Genomic DNA, 13,735 nt, shown 5'->3' with positions numbered 1-13,735 from the left:
GGGCAAAGCATAATGAATTAAATATTCTAGAGTGCTAGATCCATAGGGACAGAAGGAGACACTCTGGGCACATACTGGAAGAACTAAGCCTTAATAAAGGATTCTTGGAAAGCCAGAGACATAGTCTAGAGAAGTTGCAAAGCTTTAAATAGGGCTAGAAAGGGCTATAAAATCGAAGATTTTCTTCCTCCATTACACTTCTTACCAAAAAAAGCGACTAGATATGTATGTAGATGCTTTGCAAGAGGTATTCTGGGAACGAAGGCTCAGTATTCACATTTCACACCGTGGGATCAGAGGCAATGGTAGCAGATAAGCTAAAGAGGACATTTCAGCACCATCACTGCTACCACCACAGCGTGTCTTCTGTGACTCTGAATCTGAACCTCACCACACATTGGGACATCTCATCCATAAGTTTATTGTGATCCCTAAGCTCTGTGAAAACTTACACACATACACACACACACAAACACACACAAAATCACAAAGGTGAACGAGAGCCCAAGCCCCATTCATCACATCAGCAATCCAAACGACTTTCCTAACTTGCCCCACTTCCCAGTCAGACACTACTGAAACACAGAAAAAGAACACTCACAGCTGTCATGCACTACAGCTGGGCTGGCAAGCTTCCCTGAGCTACAAACAAAATTCCAGCAAACTACAGAAGCAGATATTGCAGGTCTTGACAGGTGAGACCTGTCTTGATGAATAAAATATGCTGGTCAGTTCGTGCTCACTAAATTATCACTTCACTGTCTCACTGCCTAAAGCCCAAAATTGCTGTAAAATGTTTCTTTCAAGACCTACACTAAAGGCAGGCAGTGAAATGGCTCGGTTAATCTTAAATATGAGGGTAGTAAGTAAACAGAGGGTGGAACTCGAACCATTTTCCAACAAACAGTCACCATGGAAGCTCAAAGTCGGGCTCTCCATGTCCTATGAACACAGATTTTGTTTTTTATCTTGTTCTTCCCTAAAGAGCATCTCTTCCAGTTTTGTGGCTTCCAGCTTCTGTTGAAGAGAGACCAGGGTGCCTGTACCTTTAAAGAGTGGGCTCTGAAGCTCAGTGGCTGCAGGGTGATTCATGGGTTACTAGGATACCAGTATAAGGCATTTTATTTAACTCCCGGGTGGGGAGCTGAAGGCTAAAATCCCTTAGCATGGATTTAGCACCCTCCCAGTAGCAAAGCTTATCCTTTATGCAAAAGGATAAGAGACTAAGGAAGGGAACTAAAGGGCTTTATAAGAAAAAGTTTAAACAAATCAGGACTCAAAAGCCTATCCTCTCCCTTACATCTCAAGCACTTAGGGTGACAGATGAGAGAGGAAAAGGGAAAGTTATAAAAAAGGCAGAAAGGAGCAGAAATGTGTCTCATTTTCTTACATTTCCTTCTCCTGGTGCATGCATTCGCATATTTGAAGGGGAAATATAAAGACTTTAGAAAGCACAGAATTAAAGTCACACCAGCACCCTGTTGTCTACTCCCTAAACTTACTTTTGGCTGCTCTGAGGTGGCTGGCCGTCTCATTAGTAACAGCTCTTGAATTGAATTTGTAAAGTATGAGCCTTTATACCTTAAATTACTGATGGTAGGGCTCGGTCAAAGTACTCCTCTATTCTAGCCTGAAAGGCTTTAGGTGATGACAGGAGAATGAACACGGGTGACATTCATCCAGCCCTAGCAAAGACTCTTTAGAACTGTGCAACTCGATGCTATCTTCACAGATTCCTACACCAAACACTCTCCATCCACACTCAGGAGTATTTACAACCTCCCCACCACACACAGATGAATATGCACCTACATCCACAAATATACTGGCACCACCACACCCACATTAATTCCCGAAGGCTTTCTGGCAAGGCTTTGTCGGGCATTTCATGACATTACTTAGTCATAAACCTGGGTCAAAAACTAGCTATAGAAACTTCTTTTCCCTTTAAAATAAAATAGAGTCTAACGCATTCCAGTGTTGGAGTTCCTATTTCTTGACCAGGTAGCAAACAACAACAACAAAATCCCTTAGGGAAAAATGTATTCTGCAGATATTAGACACTATATATATATATATATATATATATATTCTCTCCCAGTCCCTTCCGTTTGGTTAATAATTCATTTTCCTTTTCATTTCTCTCTGACTTCAAGCCCTTATGGGTGCCCAAAATCACAGAATGCTAGAACTTCGAAGTCACCTAGCCCAAAGATTTCCAACTGTCAATGTTATAGGGAATCCCAAACTCACTGAAGAAAGAGGGGAAAAAAGTCCACTGTCAAGCAACCAGTGAATGGAGAAAACAGATCTGCAGCTACCCAGGATTGAGCTTTTCTCCACTCTTCAATATTGTCTCAAAAACAACAAGCTTACTTTAAATATTTCTCTGAAGTAAACAGGTAAGAAATAAAAAAAATTATACAAGATTCTCATTTGAACGAGGTTCTTATTTCCACCCAAGTGGCCCTCACAAAGAGACCAAAGGATGTTAAATATGAAACTCCTGCTAGCAAACTTCTCAAATCATACTTCTATCATGGTACCAAATAAGGAGGAAAAAAACCAGCTCAGCTTCTCAACCAGATCACACCTTAAGGTTCAAAACCTCAGCTGATGCCATTAAATAATGTTCTCTTAGTCTATCAGGACAATTTCAATGCCCCCTCAATAACCATTTCAAAGAGACTGAACAAGACCTGAAAATTGACAGCATAATGCTAGCTGATTTGCACATCACACATGAGCAGCCACCCACATGAGTATAGCTAGAAGCATGTGTGTGGGCGTGTATGTGGCATGATTCACTGCTGTATGAGCCAGAAATGGCACCGTTTCAAGTCAGGTAAGCAACGGAATGAGGAATATCTGCCTGAACCAGCAAAGAGAAAGAAGAGCAAAGAAGAAAAAAGAAAAAAGCAAATATTATGTACACACTGGTATCAGAAACAATTGTTTACCTAGCTTTGCCAAAAGGTATCTCAGCAAAAACATATATATATATATGCAGCAGTAACAGCAAATACCACAATGGCTATATAATAAGACATATCTCAAATTGGAACACCATCTAGCTCACGTTTCCCAAGCTCGCATCCCATTACACGTCCTTTTTTTTGTGTTCAAACTCTTAATTTAGCACATTACATACTTACAGTTGCATGAATGTTTCAGAGACCTCTGCTCTTAAGCAACGAACGAACAAGGAAATAAATCTCATCAGCACTATCAACTTCTATGTAAAGTAGTTCATGAAGACCACTGCAAATGAGATTAACCCAAAAGAGCCATGCCCAATACTATTAATACCCAATACACAAACTATAGAAGATGCTGGATTTTGTTTTCTGCGTGAGACACACAGAAAAAAAAAAATCCTCAAACTCAAATCATGGGGTATAACATCTGGGAAAATGAGCCCAAACATCTTGTCAAAATCCTCTCTTGCTAATTTAAAATGTAAAGAAATACTTTTTGTTCTACTCCGTGATAGCAAAGGAAGTGACACTTACTGCTTTAACAAACGTCTCAGCGGCGGCAGCTTTCCAAATCAGAAACTGGAAACCCGAACAGCAAAATTGAAATTCAAAGGACACAGTTACTAAGTGCCAACTCAAGGCACCCCAGTGTGTCACTTCCCGAATTCTTGCTCCTCATTTAGAGACTATTTTCCATAAATCCGTTTCTTGCATAGGTTTTTCTTCCTCTCTAAACAACCAGTGCAAGACTTTCACCGAATGCCCAAACATTCAGCATGCTCTTCCAGAAATACTTCCCTCCAACCCCAGCCCCAAACAAATCCAAATGTTTTCTGATAGCAAGAGAGAAATTTTGATTAAAATTTTATAACAGAGTTCAAAGGTAGTTTTTAAGAGAATGAGTTAACAAAACATCACGAACAGCAAAGCCACCTTAACAGGACACAGCTAGCTCTACAAATGTCACATAGAGAAAGCACACAAACATGCACACTTAAACGGAAAACATTTCTTATCAACAATTTTACTCAAGCAACAAGCAACTACACTCACAGGCAAATTTAAAAGACAAGACATGACAAAAGATTTAGGGAGAGATAATATACCAACGTCATACATATCACAGCGAGGCCATGTTGAAGCTCAAAAACGTTTTCCCCCCTGAGTAAGAAAGCTTGTTCTTTCTCTCCCTCTCTTTCCCTGTCTCAGACTGTCTCTCTCGATTTTCCCCCCTCGGAGGCTCTCGGGATGAAATCAAAGTGAGAGTTCGCAACAGCTCAGGTGGCTGGACTCCATTCAGCGCGTTCCCAAGAAAAACATGAGTATGACATTGACAAGCAGGAGGACTACAATCACGGCAAAAACGACTACAGTTTGCACATCCAGGGTCATGGTGCAATGCAGAACACTGTAGTGTTCCAGGTGGGGGGCCGGCAGATTGGGAGATGTCAATCTCTGTTCTGTCAGACTGTCCATACAGCCACCATGCTAAAAAGGAAAGGAGGAAGTCAGATGGTTGGGGAAGGTCTGGGTTTGGCCCCCGAGTCTGGTCCGGGGGAGGGAAGGGGGTTGGAGGCAGGGGCTTTTGCTTCCCTCCCCCTCGCGGGACTGGGCTGATCTTTCTTCCCTAGCTGAGAAATCTTAGCTTGAGCTGAAGATAGCAGAGTCCAGCATTCTCTCTTGGGCGCCACTGAAAAAAAATCAAAATCCTGCTTTTCAAAAAGAAAGGCAAAAAGAACCTATCGGTTCTCCAGAGCCTTCTGTCTGTCCGGGCATGCGTCCGTCTGTCTGTCTAGCTAGCTACTGGTCAGTCTCAGTCTCCCCTACTCTTTATAGTTCATTAGCTTTCCTAAGATGCCTCGTCTGCTAGCTCTCTTAAAGGGATTCCAGGCTACCAACCACTCTTCCTAGCCTTTCCTAGCTGGCCCTCTCCCTCTCCTCTCCCCACCCCCACCTCAGCCGGTAGGTTGCCTTTTTATTCACGCCGAGACTGGGGGCGCCAGCGTGAGTCGCTGACAGAGACTCTGACAGGAGAACAAGCCAATAGCAGATGCAGCAACTGCGCATTCCGTGCCCGGAGGCAAGACTTGAGCTGGTGTGCTAGCAGAAACAGCCAATCGGAGAAGCCAAAGCTCACAGAATCTCCTCTCTCTCCTCGGGAGCCACCAACAGTCAGTTTTTACGTGGGGGTGAAGAACTTGTGGAGGAAGGGAGGGTAAGATACTGAAGGACGAGGGAAAAGACTGAGAAAGGGGGAGGAAGCAAACAGAATCAAATGAAAGGGAACTGGCATAAGAAAGAAGAAGGAGGGGGGCAGAGAGAGTATCTATGGGAAGCAGAAAGAGAAGGAAAGATGAGATAGGACAAAAGAAGAAGAAATAGAGGATATGGTGAAGAAAGAGAAGGGTGAGGAAAAGCTAAGATAGGGGATAGAGAGAAGGGAGAAGGAATAGAAAATGCAGGTAGGTAGAAAGGTAGCTTGGTGGGAGGCATAAAACTTGGCAGTCCCTCTGGAGCACAGGCCAATAAGAAGAAATATGTGTTTGTCCACTGCCTAAACTAAATTACCCACAATCAGCAATAAAATCTCACAAATCAGTGCTGTGAACACAACCGTTGGAACACCAACTTAGCCACAATTCAATTCTATTTGGCTTTTTCTGCTCTGACGGCTCTGTCCTTCCCTGCTTATGGTTTCTTCATGCTACAGTTAACACACACTCTCCCAGCCTTCAGAGTACGAAGAAGGAGAGCTAACTATGGTAAAAATAGTTGCCATATATAAACTCTGAAAAATCTTGCAATCATCGCTGTGTTCAGTGTTTACAACTCTGTGCCTGCATCTAGAGGGAAAATGTCTTGAACTAGAGGCCAGAAGAGTTCAAACTGACTCCTAGTTCTTTTTGACTGTGTAATTTTCAGGCAACTAATTTACCTTCTCTGGGCTTCGTTCTACATTCTGCTGCATAAGAGATAGCTTTTCTGAGAGTAACATGCAATCCTAGAATTCCAACTTCAGAAGAATATGTGTAATTTCTACAACTGTCTGAGTCCTCAAGACAGTTATTATATATATATAATCTCTCCAAGCCTTTCATGTTCTTAGATTCCTATGACCTTCGGAGTCAATGGGTAGATAATAGGGGAGGGAAAAAAAGAAAGTGGATTAGCTAGAGATCTAATAAACTTAATTTTGCAACTGTTAGCATACGATGGATTCTTAAGAGGAATGGGAACTGTTTGCTATTCTCTAGAAGTCTTTGAGACTCAGGCAGTCATTATCTTAATTAAATTATTGGAAATTCTGAATGGATACAAGTCATAAATAAAATAGTCTCGAGCCCTCTGGGATAGAATAAACTTCAAATGAGACCACGCTTTACACATTTTAGCTCATAGAGCAGTCACTTGTGAATGATTCTTGAGAAAACAAAAACAAAAAGCCTGAATCAGATCAAATTTTAAGACCCAATTATCAATTACCAGATACACAGAGAACCAAAGGGGGAGGGCCTACTGCAGTACAGGGATTTTGATGATAAAATGTACACTGTGAGAAACTACACGATCAATAATCCAGTTTTCACAAATAAATTTTGATCTTTTTACAAATAACTCAATGGCCTGAGGTAGAATTTGGGCATATTAGGTACATGTGCATTTATGACATATGAAACAACTAGAAATCTGAACATAAATCAAATACTTAATAATGTTGAAGAATTACTACTAAATATTTAGATATGATGATAGTGACTAACAACATAGGAGGACTAAGATTAAACCTTTGTGATCTTGGATATGGTTTCTTAATTATGGCAAAAGCACAAGCCACCAAGGAGAAATTAGTTAAATTTAGTTAAAATAGTTAACAGAATCCAAATTTAAAACTACTGGCTTCAAAGGATGCTATCATATGTGTGGAACCCCACCCCCCCACACACACACCCAAAAAGAGGGAAATCCTTGCAAATAGCATCTGACTCAAGACTTGTATCTAGAATAAACAACAAATTCTTACAAGTCCCAAAAAGAAATATAATTCAAGGGTTGGTGAGATGGCTCAGACAGCAAAGCTCTTGATAAGCAATCCTAACAAGTTTGATCCCTAGAGCCCATGAAAAGACAGGAGACGGGAAGCAACTCCACAAATTTGTCCTTTGCCCTCCACGTGCATGCTATGGCACATGCACTCACACAATAATAATAATTTTTAAAAAGAACTATGAGCCAGCTAGGTAGCTCAGCACACAAATGAGCTTGCATCCATCCAATCCTGATAGACTGTGCTACATCCCTGGAACCCACACATTTAAAAGAAAGAACCAATTCTCACAAGCATCCTCTGACCTTCCCACGCCCCTCCAATACATTATAAATAAAATATAATAAATATAATGTAGTACAATCATTAAAAAGAAATATAACCCAATTTAAATCTCATCAAAGGATCTGAATAGCATTTATCCAAAGAAATGGTCAATTAATACATGAAAAGATGTTCAGCATGGTTAGCCATCAGGGAAATTCAAATCAAATATGGGAAATGCAAATACAGGATATTCATTACATCATTTTTGGTAATGAGATACAAATTTACACTCACTGTAACAGTTTAAAACGAAATGCCAGATAATGAGCTTAGGGGTCTAGCTAGGTGGTAAAGTGCTTGCCTGAGATGCAGGAGACCCTGGGTTGGAACCTAGAAATACCAAAAATTATAACTTTCATACAGCTGATAGGAATGCAAAATGATACAGTTTGTGAAATAGTCTAAAAGTTCCTCCAAGTTAAAAGAATAGGATCACCATTTGATTTAAAAAAAAAAAAACTCCACTCCTAGATATATACATAAGAGAAAAGAAAACAAGTTCACACAAAAATTCATATGTAAATGTTCATAGCAACATTATTCATCATAGCCAAATGATCAAAACAATTTAAGCAGCCACCCACTGTTGAATGGTATACATTCATTCAATGAAATATTATTCAACCATAAAAAGAAATATTGCTTTTTTATGATTCCGTTAATCTGAAACATTCATGTAGTTAAGGTAATGCTTTTTAGCAAAGTATCTATTTCATTTATATACAAATATAAATGCAAATATTAGTTTGTGATGTGAAAAGCACATTCTTGATAAGTAATAGCCAAAACAATTTGAAATCTACTTTTTTTAAAGAAAGAGACATGGTTTCTTTATTATGTGCTTCTGGCTGTCCCAGAGAGCTGCCCTACCTCCCACTGCTGGGATTAAAGGTATGCACCACCACACCCAGCTTGAAATCTGCTCTTAGATTATGTTAAGACAGATACTGACTCTCATGACTGCTATATTCCACACAACTAGAATTTTCCTCTAAAAAGTTCATCCTTATCCAGTTCTACTTCTGTGCTGCCTACTTTTCAATTTGCTATAACTAGAATCACCTGGGAATTAGAAACCGCCGTTGAAGAATTGCCTGATCAGATTTACCTGTAGGCCTGTCTGTGGGACATTATCTTGAATGCTAACTGATGTAGGAGGGACCAGAACTTTGGGCAATACCATTCCTAGACAGGTGTACCTACACTGTATAAGAACGCTAGCTGAGAACAGGTTTCCAAAAACCAGCTAACTGCCAGGGACAGGTCCTCATCTCACTGCTAGGAGCCTTACAAAGAGACCAAGCTACACAACTGCCAAACACACGCAGAAGGCCTTGGTCGGTCCCATGCAAGCTCCCTAACTGTTGGTCCAGTGACTAGGAGCAGAGGTCCTCTGTCTCTGTGGGTTCCCAGTCATTCATGAACCCCTGGGTCCTACAATCTCTCTTCCCTTTTTTCAGCAGGAGCTTAGCCCAGTGCCTGGCTGTGAACATGTTCCCCAAACTGAATTGGATTACCTTGCCCAGCCTTGAGGCAAGGGGAGGACCTAGGTCCTGCCCCAATTGAGTGCCATGCTTTGTTCAAGTCAATGGAGGCTTGCCCCTTTCTGAATGGGGACAGAGGAGTGGATAAGGAGGAGGGTAGATGGGGAGCACAGAGGGGGACACAACTGGGAAGAGAGGAGAGAGGGTAAACTGCATCGGTATGTAAAAGAAATGAAAAATTTATTTAAATAATTTTTTTAAAAAAATCTAAAAATAGAAAGAAAGGTAGCTGAGTATAAGCCATTGAACAAGCTAGAAAGCGGCATTTCTACCTCCTGATTTCTGCCTGAGTTTCTGTCTGACTTCTCTCAGAGACTAACTGTGCCCCAGAAGTGTGAGATGAAACAAACCTTATCATTCTCTAAGCTGACTGTGTTTGCCATAAGGAGCAGAAAAAAACTAGAACGACTTCCTCCCTTTCTCTGACCCCCTCACCCTATGATAACTCAGCTCTATCCCTAAGTTTCCATAGAAACAACTCGTTGCTAAAAGTTTCATCCCTGTCTTTCTCCTCTGGCTTCTTCTCTTTCCTAAAATGTCCCACACTGCCTTAGAGATGCCATTTACTCGACCTGTCTTCAGTTCTCACCTGGGCTTTTCCGCATCTAGTTATGAATGTCACGGCTTCTCAAAATCCTTTTCATTTCAGCTCTTTTGGTCTCTCAATTCTATAGTGCCCCCAGAATAAGCTCGTCAATTCTCCCGAAGCTTGAATTACCACCTACATTACACACTCATACACTTCCTTTCAACAAATTTGCTGGGCACAAGTGGAAGATAAAACAGACAGCGGCATTTGATTGCAGCTCAGCAGGTAACTTACGTCTCTGGTGTTGCTGCTCAAGGAGCTCTCCTCAAGTCCAGGATGAGTCTCCGACTGCTTTCTCATCGTGTCCTTCTAAATGTCTCCCAGGTACCTCAAAGTTAATAAGTCTAAAAAGCAAAGTCATCTCTCTCCCACCGCTAAAGCATTATTCTTCCCCTTCAGTTTCCTGCCTCTTGAGGATGGCATTTACACAACAAAATTGCCAGAAACAATTCGTACATCCTGTTTCTCCTTCATGTCTCCAAAAAGGACCCGGTATCCAGAATCCATTGATTTCCTGCACCCTCAATTTCTTTCTTATTTGTCTCTTTTGCTTCCTCCTGCTACTACCTTTTAATGGGTTCTTCTTCATCTCTGATCTATTACCCAAATTATCTCTCTCAAAGGAATTTTGTCCTTATTAATCCTATGATGGATAATATGGATTATACTCTAAGTAAGGTAAAGCTTGCTTTTGTATATAGCCAGAAAGCTCAAAAAAAAAAAAAACTCTCTCCTTTTCCAGACTCCATGGTAGCCAGCATTGTGGATGTGCTAATAGGAGATTTGAAGGTAGAACACTGGATCATTACTGCTTCTGTTCCTGAATACCATGGTGAGGACACTGGAGATTTCTGTAGCTTTCTTACTATAAATCCTGGTGCCTGGTGATTATCTCTGCACTTTCTTAGACCCAGAGAATGGGCCATTTTTCTTCATCTGGAAGATATGAAATAGTCAGAACAATAGCAGCGTCTTGATTTTTGAGAATGCAGATAAAGTAAAGCAATCCCAGAATCCTTGATGCCACACCTTGCCCCTTGTTGCAGCGATAGGAATTACTCTCATAAGGTTCTGGGAGTCGATCTTGCAAGTGCAGCTCAAACCTTGCCTTTCCAGCCCAACCATCAATTTGGTAAACCCTTGATTTTTCTATATTAAGACACTTTCTGCTGAAAACAACTAACATGCTTCATTTCTTCCAGCTGAGACTCAACTTACATAATTCCTTAGCACTAATGCCTTCAGTGGCTCCCCACTGCTCTTAATGATAAATCTATAGCTGACATACAATGTCCTGCCCACATGATATTCTTTGATCTCATTAACTTCAGCTTTTACGAGTGCACTTTCATTTTCTATTTCACAGTTACACAGAACCTACGGGGGTTCTGGTACTCTACCAAGTTCTCTGGCTTCACAGCCTAGGTAAATTGTTGCCATCTTCCCATTCCCTAATTCTAAGTCACCTCCTCCAAACAGGCTTTCTCTGACCATACTTTCTTCATCCATGTTCATCACAGTGTCTAACATCTATCAAGTACTTCATAATCATTTATTAAATGCAAGGATGTTGCCTTCATCCACCAGTCTCCGTTCAAAGAGTTATATCTTCTGACAAGAGAAGCAAGGCCTTGTGGGATCACAGAGAAAAATCAAAGCTTTCAATATTCCATCTTTTGTGAATTGGAAAAACAATCTGTTCAAGATTACATGGATAACTATTAGCAGAATCAAAACCAAAACTTTTTGACTATGCCATAAAGGTATAGGTAACTTGTAGTCAAAATGCAAAACAGAAACTCCTCTCATTTTAAACAGCAATATTTTCCAGCCCAATTCAGGCTTTCTGCTATTAAGTATGAAGGGTTCTGAGGCTCTCTTATCTTCTGCAATATCATGGTCACCTACTTTCAACTCCAATACTCACAATGATGAGAAAATTCTTCCCTCCAGAGATAGCTGCTTAACCTTTGAGTAAATCTCAGTTGGTAGCGACCACTTTGAGACAGATATTTTCACTGCTCTCACAGCTACAGATGAAAAGGTGTTCGTTCATGAGAGGATGTGGGATATAAACATTTCCAAATTCATGTTATTTCTTAGGACTCATATTCAGTTACACAGAAAATGATAAAAGTTAACACTTATTAAGTACATGTTCTGTGCCAGGTACTATTCTAAGCCTTTTTATTGTGCTATTTAAATTCTCAGAACCTTATGAAACATACTGTATCTATTCTAGATATATGAAAACTGAAACAAAGTGAATCAAATAACTTGTCCAACGTCACATTGCTAGCAACAATCAAATATAAATACAAACAATATAGTTTCTTTACATGATAAGGTATCTCCTGGGTCCTGGGATTAACTGCTTCAATGTGCTAAACTGGGCTTTGTGGTGGGAAGGTCATTAATAACAGGCCAGAAAATGGAGTTTATCCCAATTAGGAATTTTCAGAAGCATGATTCAAGAATCCTGTAACTTGACACCACTGAGCTGCAGTCCAACCCCCTTGACATGGACTGAACATTGATCAATCAGAAAGGCCTTTAACTACAGGACTCTGATTTGCATGGCAGTGTGGCTCATTCTAGCCTCCCAGAACTATGCACTGGCCAATCTAGACAGTCCTTTGTACAACAACCCAATTTACATGCCAGGAAACTGCTCTTCTTCCAAATAGAGACAGCATCCCACACGCCCCGAAGTCCCCCATTCCTACCTAGCAGGCCCCTACCCTAAACTGCAAGTAGCATTCCAGATATTACCCGGCCCACTGTCTTCTTCCGGTGTAGCTACTAAATGATTCTTCTTATTCTGATCTAAATGGTGAATCCTTTCCTGTTGCTGTACTGCCTAGACGCACACTCAGTCCAGCACAGGTTTCACTGCTCTACGCTCCCAGATCCAAAAAACGTCTAGGCATGAAACCTTTCTTTCTGGCAGCTCAAAGTCCATTTCTGATTAGTTTTTGTTTATCATTCTTTCAAACAGATCCCAAAGTCTCACTTCTGCCAGAAAGTGATCACAAGAAAAGTTTTACATTTTACCCTGACCCCTCCCACATTCTACCCACTCGTCATTTAACCCTCCAACCCGGCCTACTCATTAATTCTTGATGCTTGTCGCAGTCAGTCTACAGATACTGAATCCATTTGTCCATGTGACCTATGTTACTAGAAGCTCTTGTACTTTTATGTCTGTCCATTCTGTTTACGAGAATCAACTTCTGAAGAACAAGAACACCTGTTTAATTATTCAGCACAGATATCTCTACTACTCTAAAATGAGCCCAATTCAATAAGCAGTTATTCTGACAGCTAACAAGGTTCTCAGAGAGCTTGCATTCTCATGGAGAAGACAATCAATGATGTACATAATTTAAATGCTATATGTTAAGTGTTCCAAGCACAGTCAGATAATTAATGAAGTTGTTAATGATTAGAGAGTGAGTTGTAGAATTTAATGATCAAAGAGAAAAAATAGACTGTATCTCTCCAATGTTTCCAGACAGAAACCTAGGGAAGCAAGAGTAGGACATACGTTAGGCACACATGGTACTGGGCTTAAACATGTTTTTATTGAACTACCTACAGAAGTCTTAGAAGATAGAATTGTTATCATTATTTTAAAGAGCAAGAAATTACACCTAAGTGTTTACATCATTTGGCCACAACCACATAAGCAGGATACAGAAATAGAAGGATCTGAACTGAAATTTGTTTTCAAAGTCTACTCTTTTCTCTATTAACTCTGATACATTTCCAAGTGATAGTTCTCAAGTGTTTTAAGTCATCTATTTGGGATTCAAACTCTAATCCTTCCTAAACGCTTTCCCCTATACAACACTTTCCATAAAGAGAAATAGAACATCTATTTTGCATTTTTTGTTATCTGTGCACATATTTGTCTGCATGAGTGTATGCTTACATGTGTACAAGTGCCTGCAGTGGCCAGAAGATGATATCAGATCCCCTGGAGCTTGAATTATAGGGGATTGTGAGCCACTCAGTAGAGGTACTAGGAGCCTAACCCCAGTCCTTTGCAAGAACAAGTGCTCTTAATCACCACCCCATCTCTCCAGCCCCCAACACCATCACTTCTCCCAAGGTTTGCTGCTTTCCATTCTATATCTTTCAGAGCAAGTATCCAAGAATCACAGTGAAAGAGACAAAGGAGAACAGGACTATTAGCACTTCTGTTCTGAACACTCACCTTCCTTTCTATTCTTCAGTAGAAAGAATTCAC

General features: G+C 40.5%; 2 protein-coding genes across 15 annotated transcripts in view; both read right to left on the bottom strand.

Annotated features, from left to right (window-relative positions):
- Positions 1–13,735, bottom strand: part of Arhgef9 (Cdc42 guanine nucleotide exchange factor 9) — a 311,302-nt gene that overhangs the window by 123,879 nt on the left and 173,688 nt on the right. For 3 of the 14 annotated variants that reach the window (XM_048417871.3, XM_085684628.2, XM_048417883.3), the window contains exons 1-2: positions 4,085–4,224; positions 3,513–3,557 (exon numbers count right to left, since the gene is read on the bottom strand). The exons of 2 other annotated variants lie outside the window; for them this stretch is intronic. In XM_048417871.3, the coding sequence (XP_048273828.1) occupies positions 3,513–3,557; positions 4,085–4,093 (54 nt within the window). In that variant the 5' untranslated portion in view covers positions 4,094–4,224. Of the gene's footprint in view, positions 1–3,512; positions 3,558–4,084; positions 4,234–4,932; positions 4,956–13,735 lie in introns of those variants that run through there. 9 more of the 14 variants (XM_048417872.3, XM_085684629.2, XM_087903201.1 and 6 more) reach the window with 8 other exon arrangements.
- Positions 4,275–4,922, bottom strand: LOC146889128 (uncharacterized). The gene has a single exon (XM_085684631.2). The coding sequence runs from the start codon at positions 4,452–4,454 to the stop codon at positions 4,275–4,277; it is 180 nt and encodes a 59-aa protein (XP_085540757.1). The 5' UTR covers positions 4,455–4,922.

Source organism: Myodes glareolus, chromosome X (assembly GCF_982192425.1).
Source record: "Myodes glareolus chromosome X, mMyoGla1.1, whole genome shotgun sequence".
NCBI classification, from domain to species: Eukaryota; Metazoa; Chordata; class Mammalia; order Rodentia; family Cricetidae; genus Myodes; species Myodes glareolus.
This window is presented reverse-complemented; position numbering and strand designations above follow the sequence as displayed.

What these genes read in the sequence shown, in the direction of transcription:
- LOC146889128 (XM_085684631.2), bottom strand. Translation starts at nt 4,454, where the DNA reads ATGGACAGTCTGACAGAACAGAGATTGACATCTCCCAATCTGCCGGCC.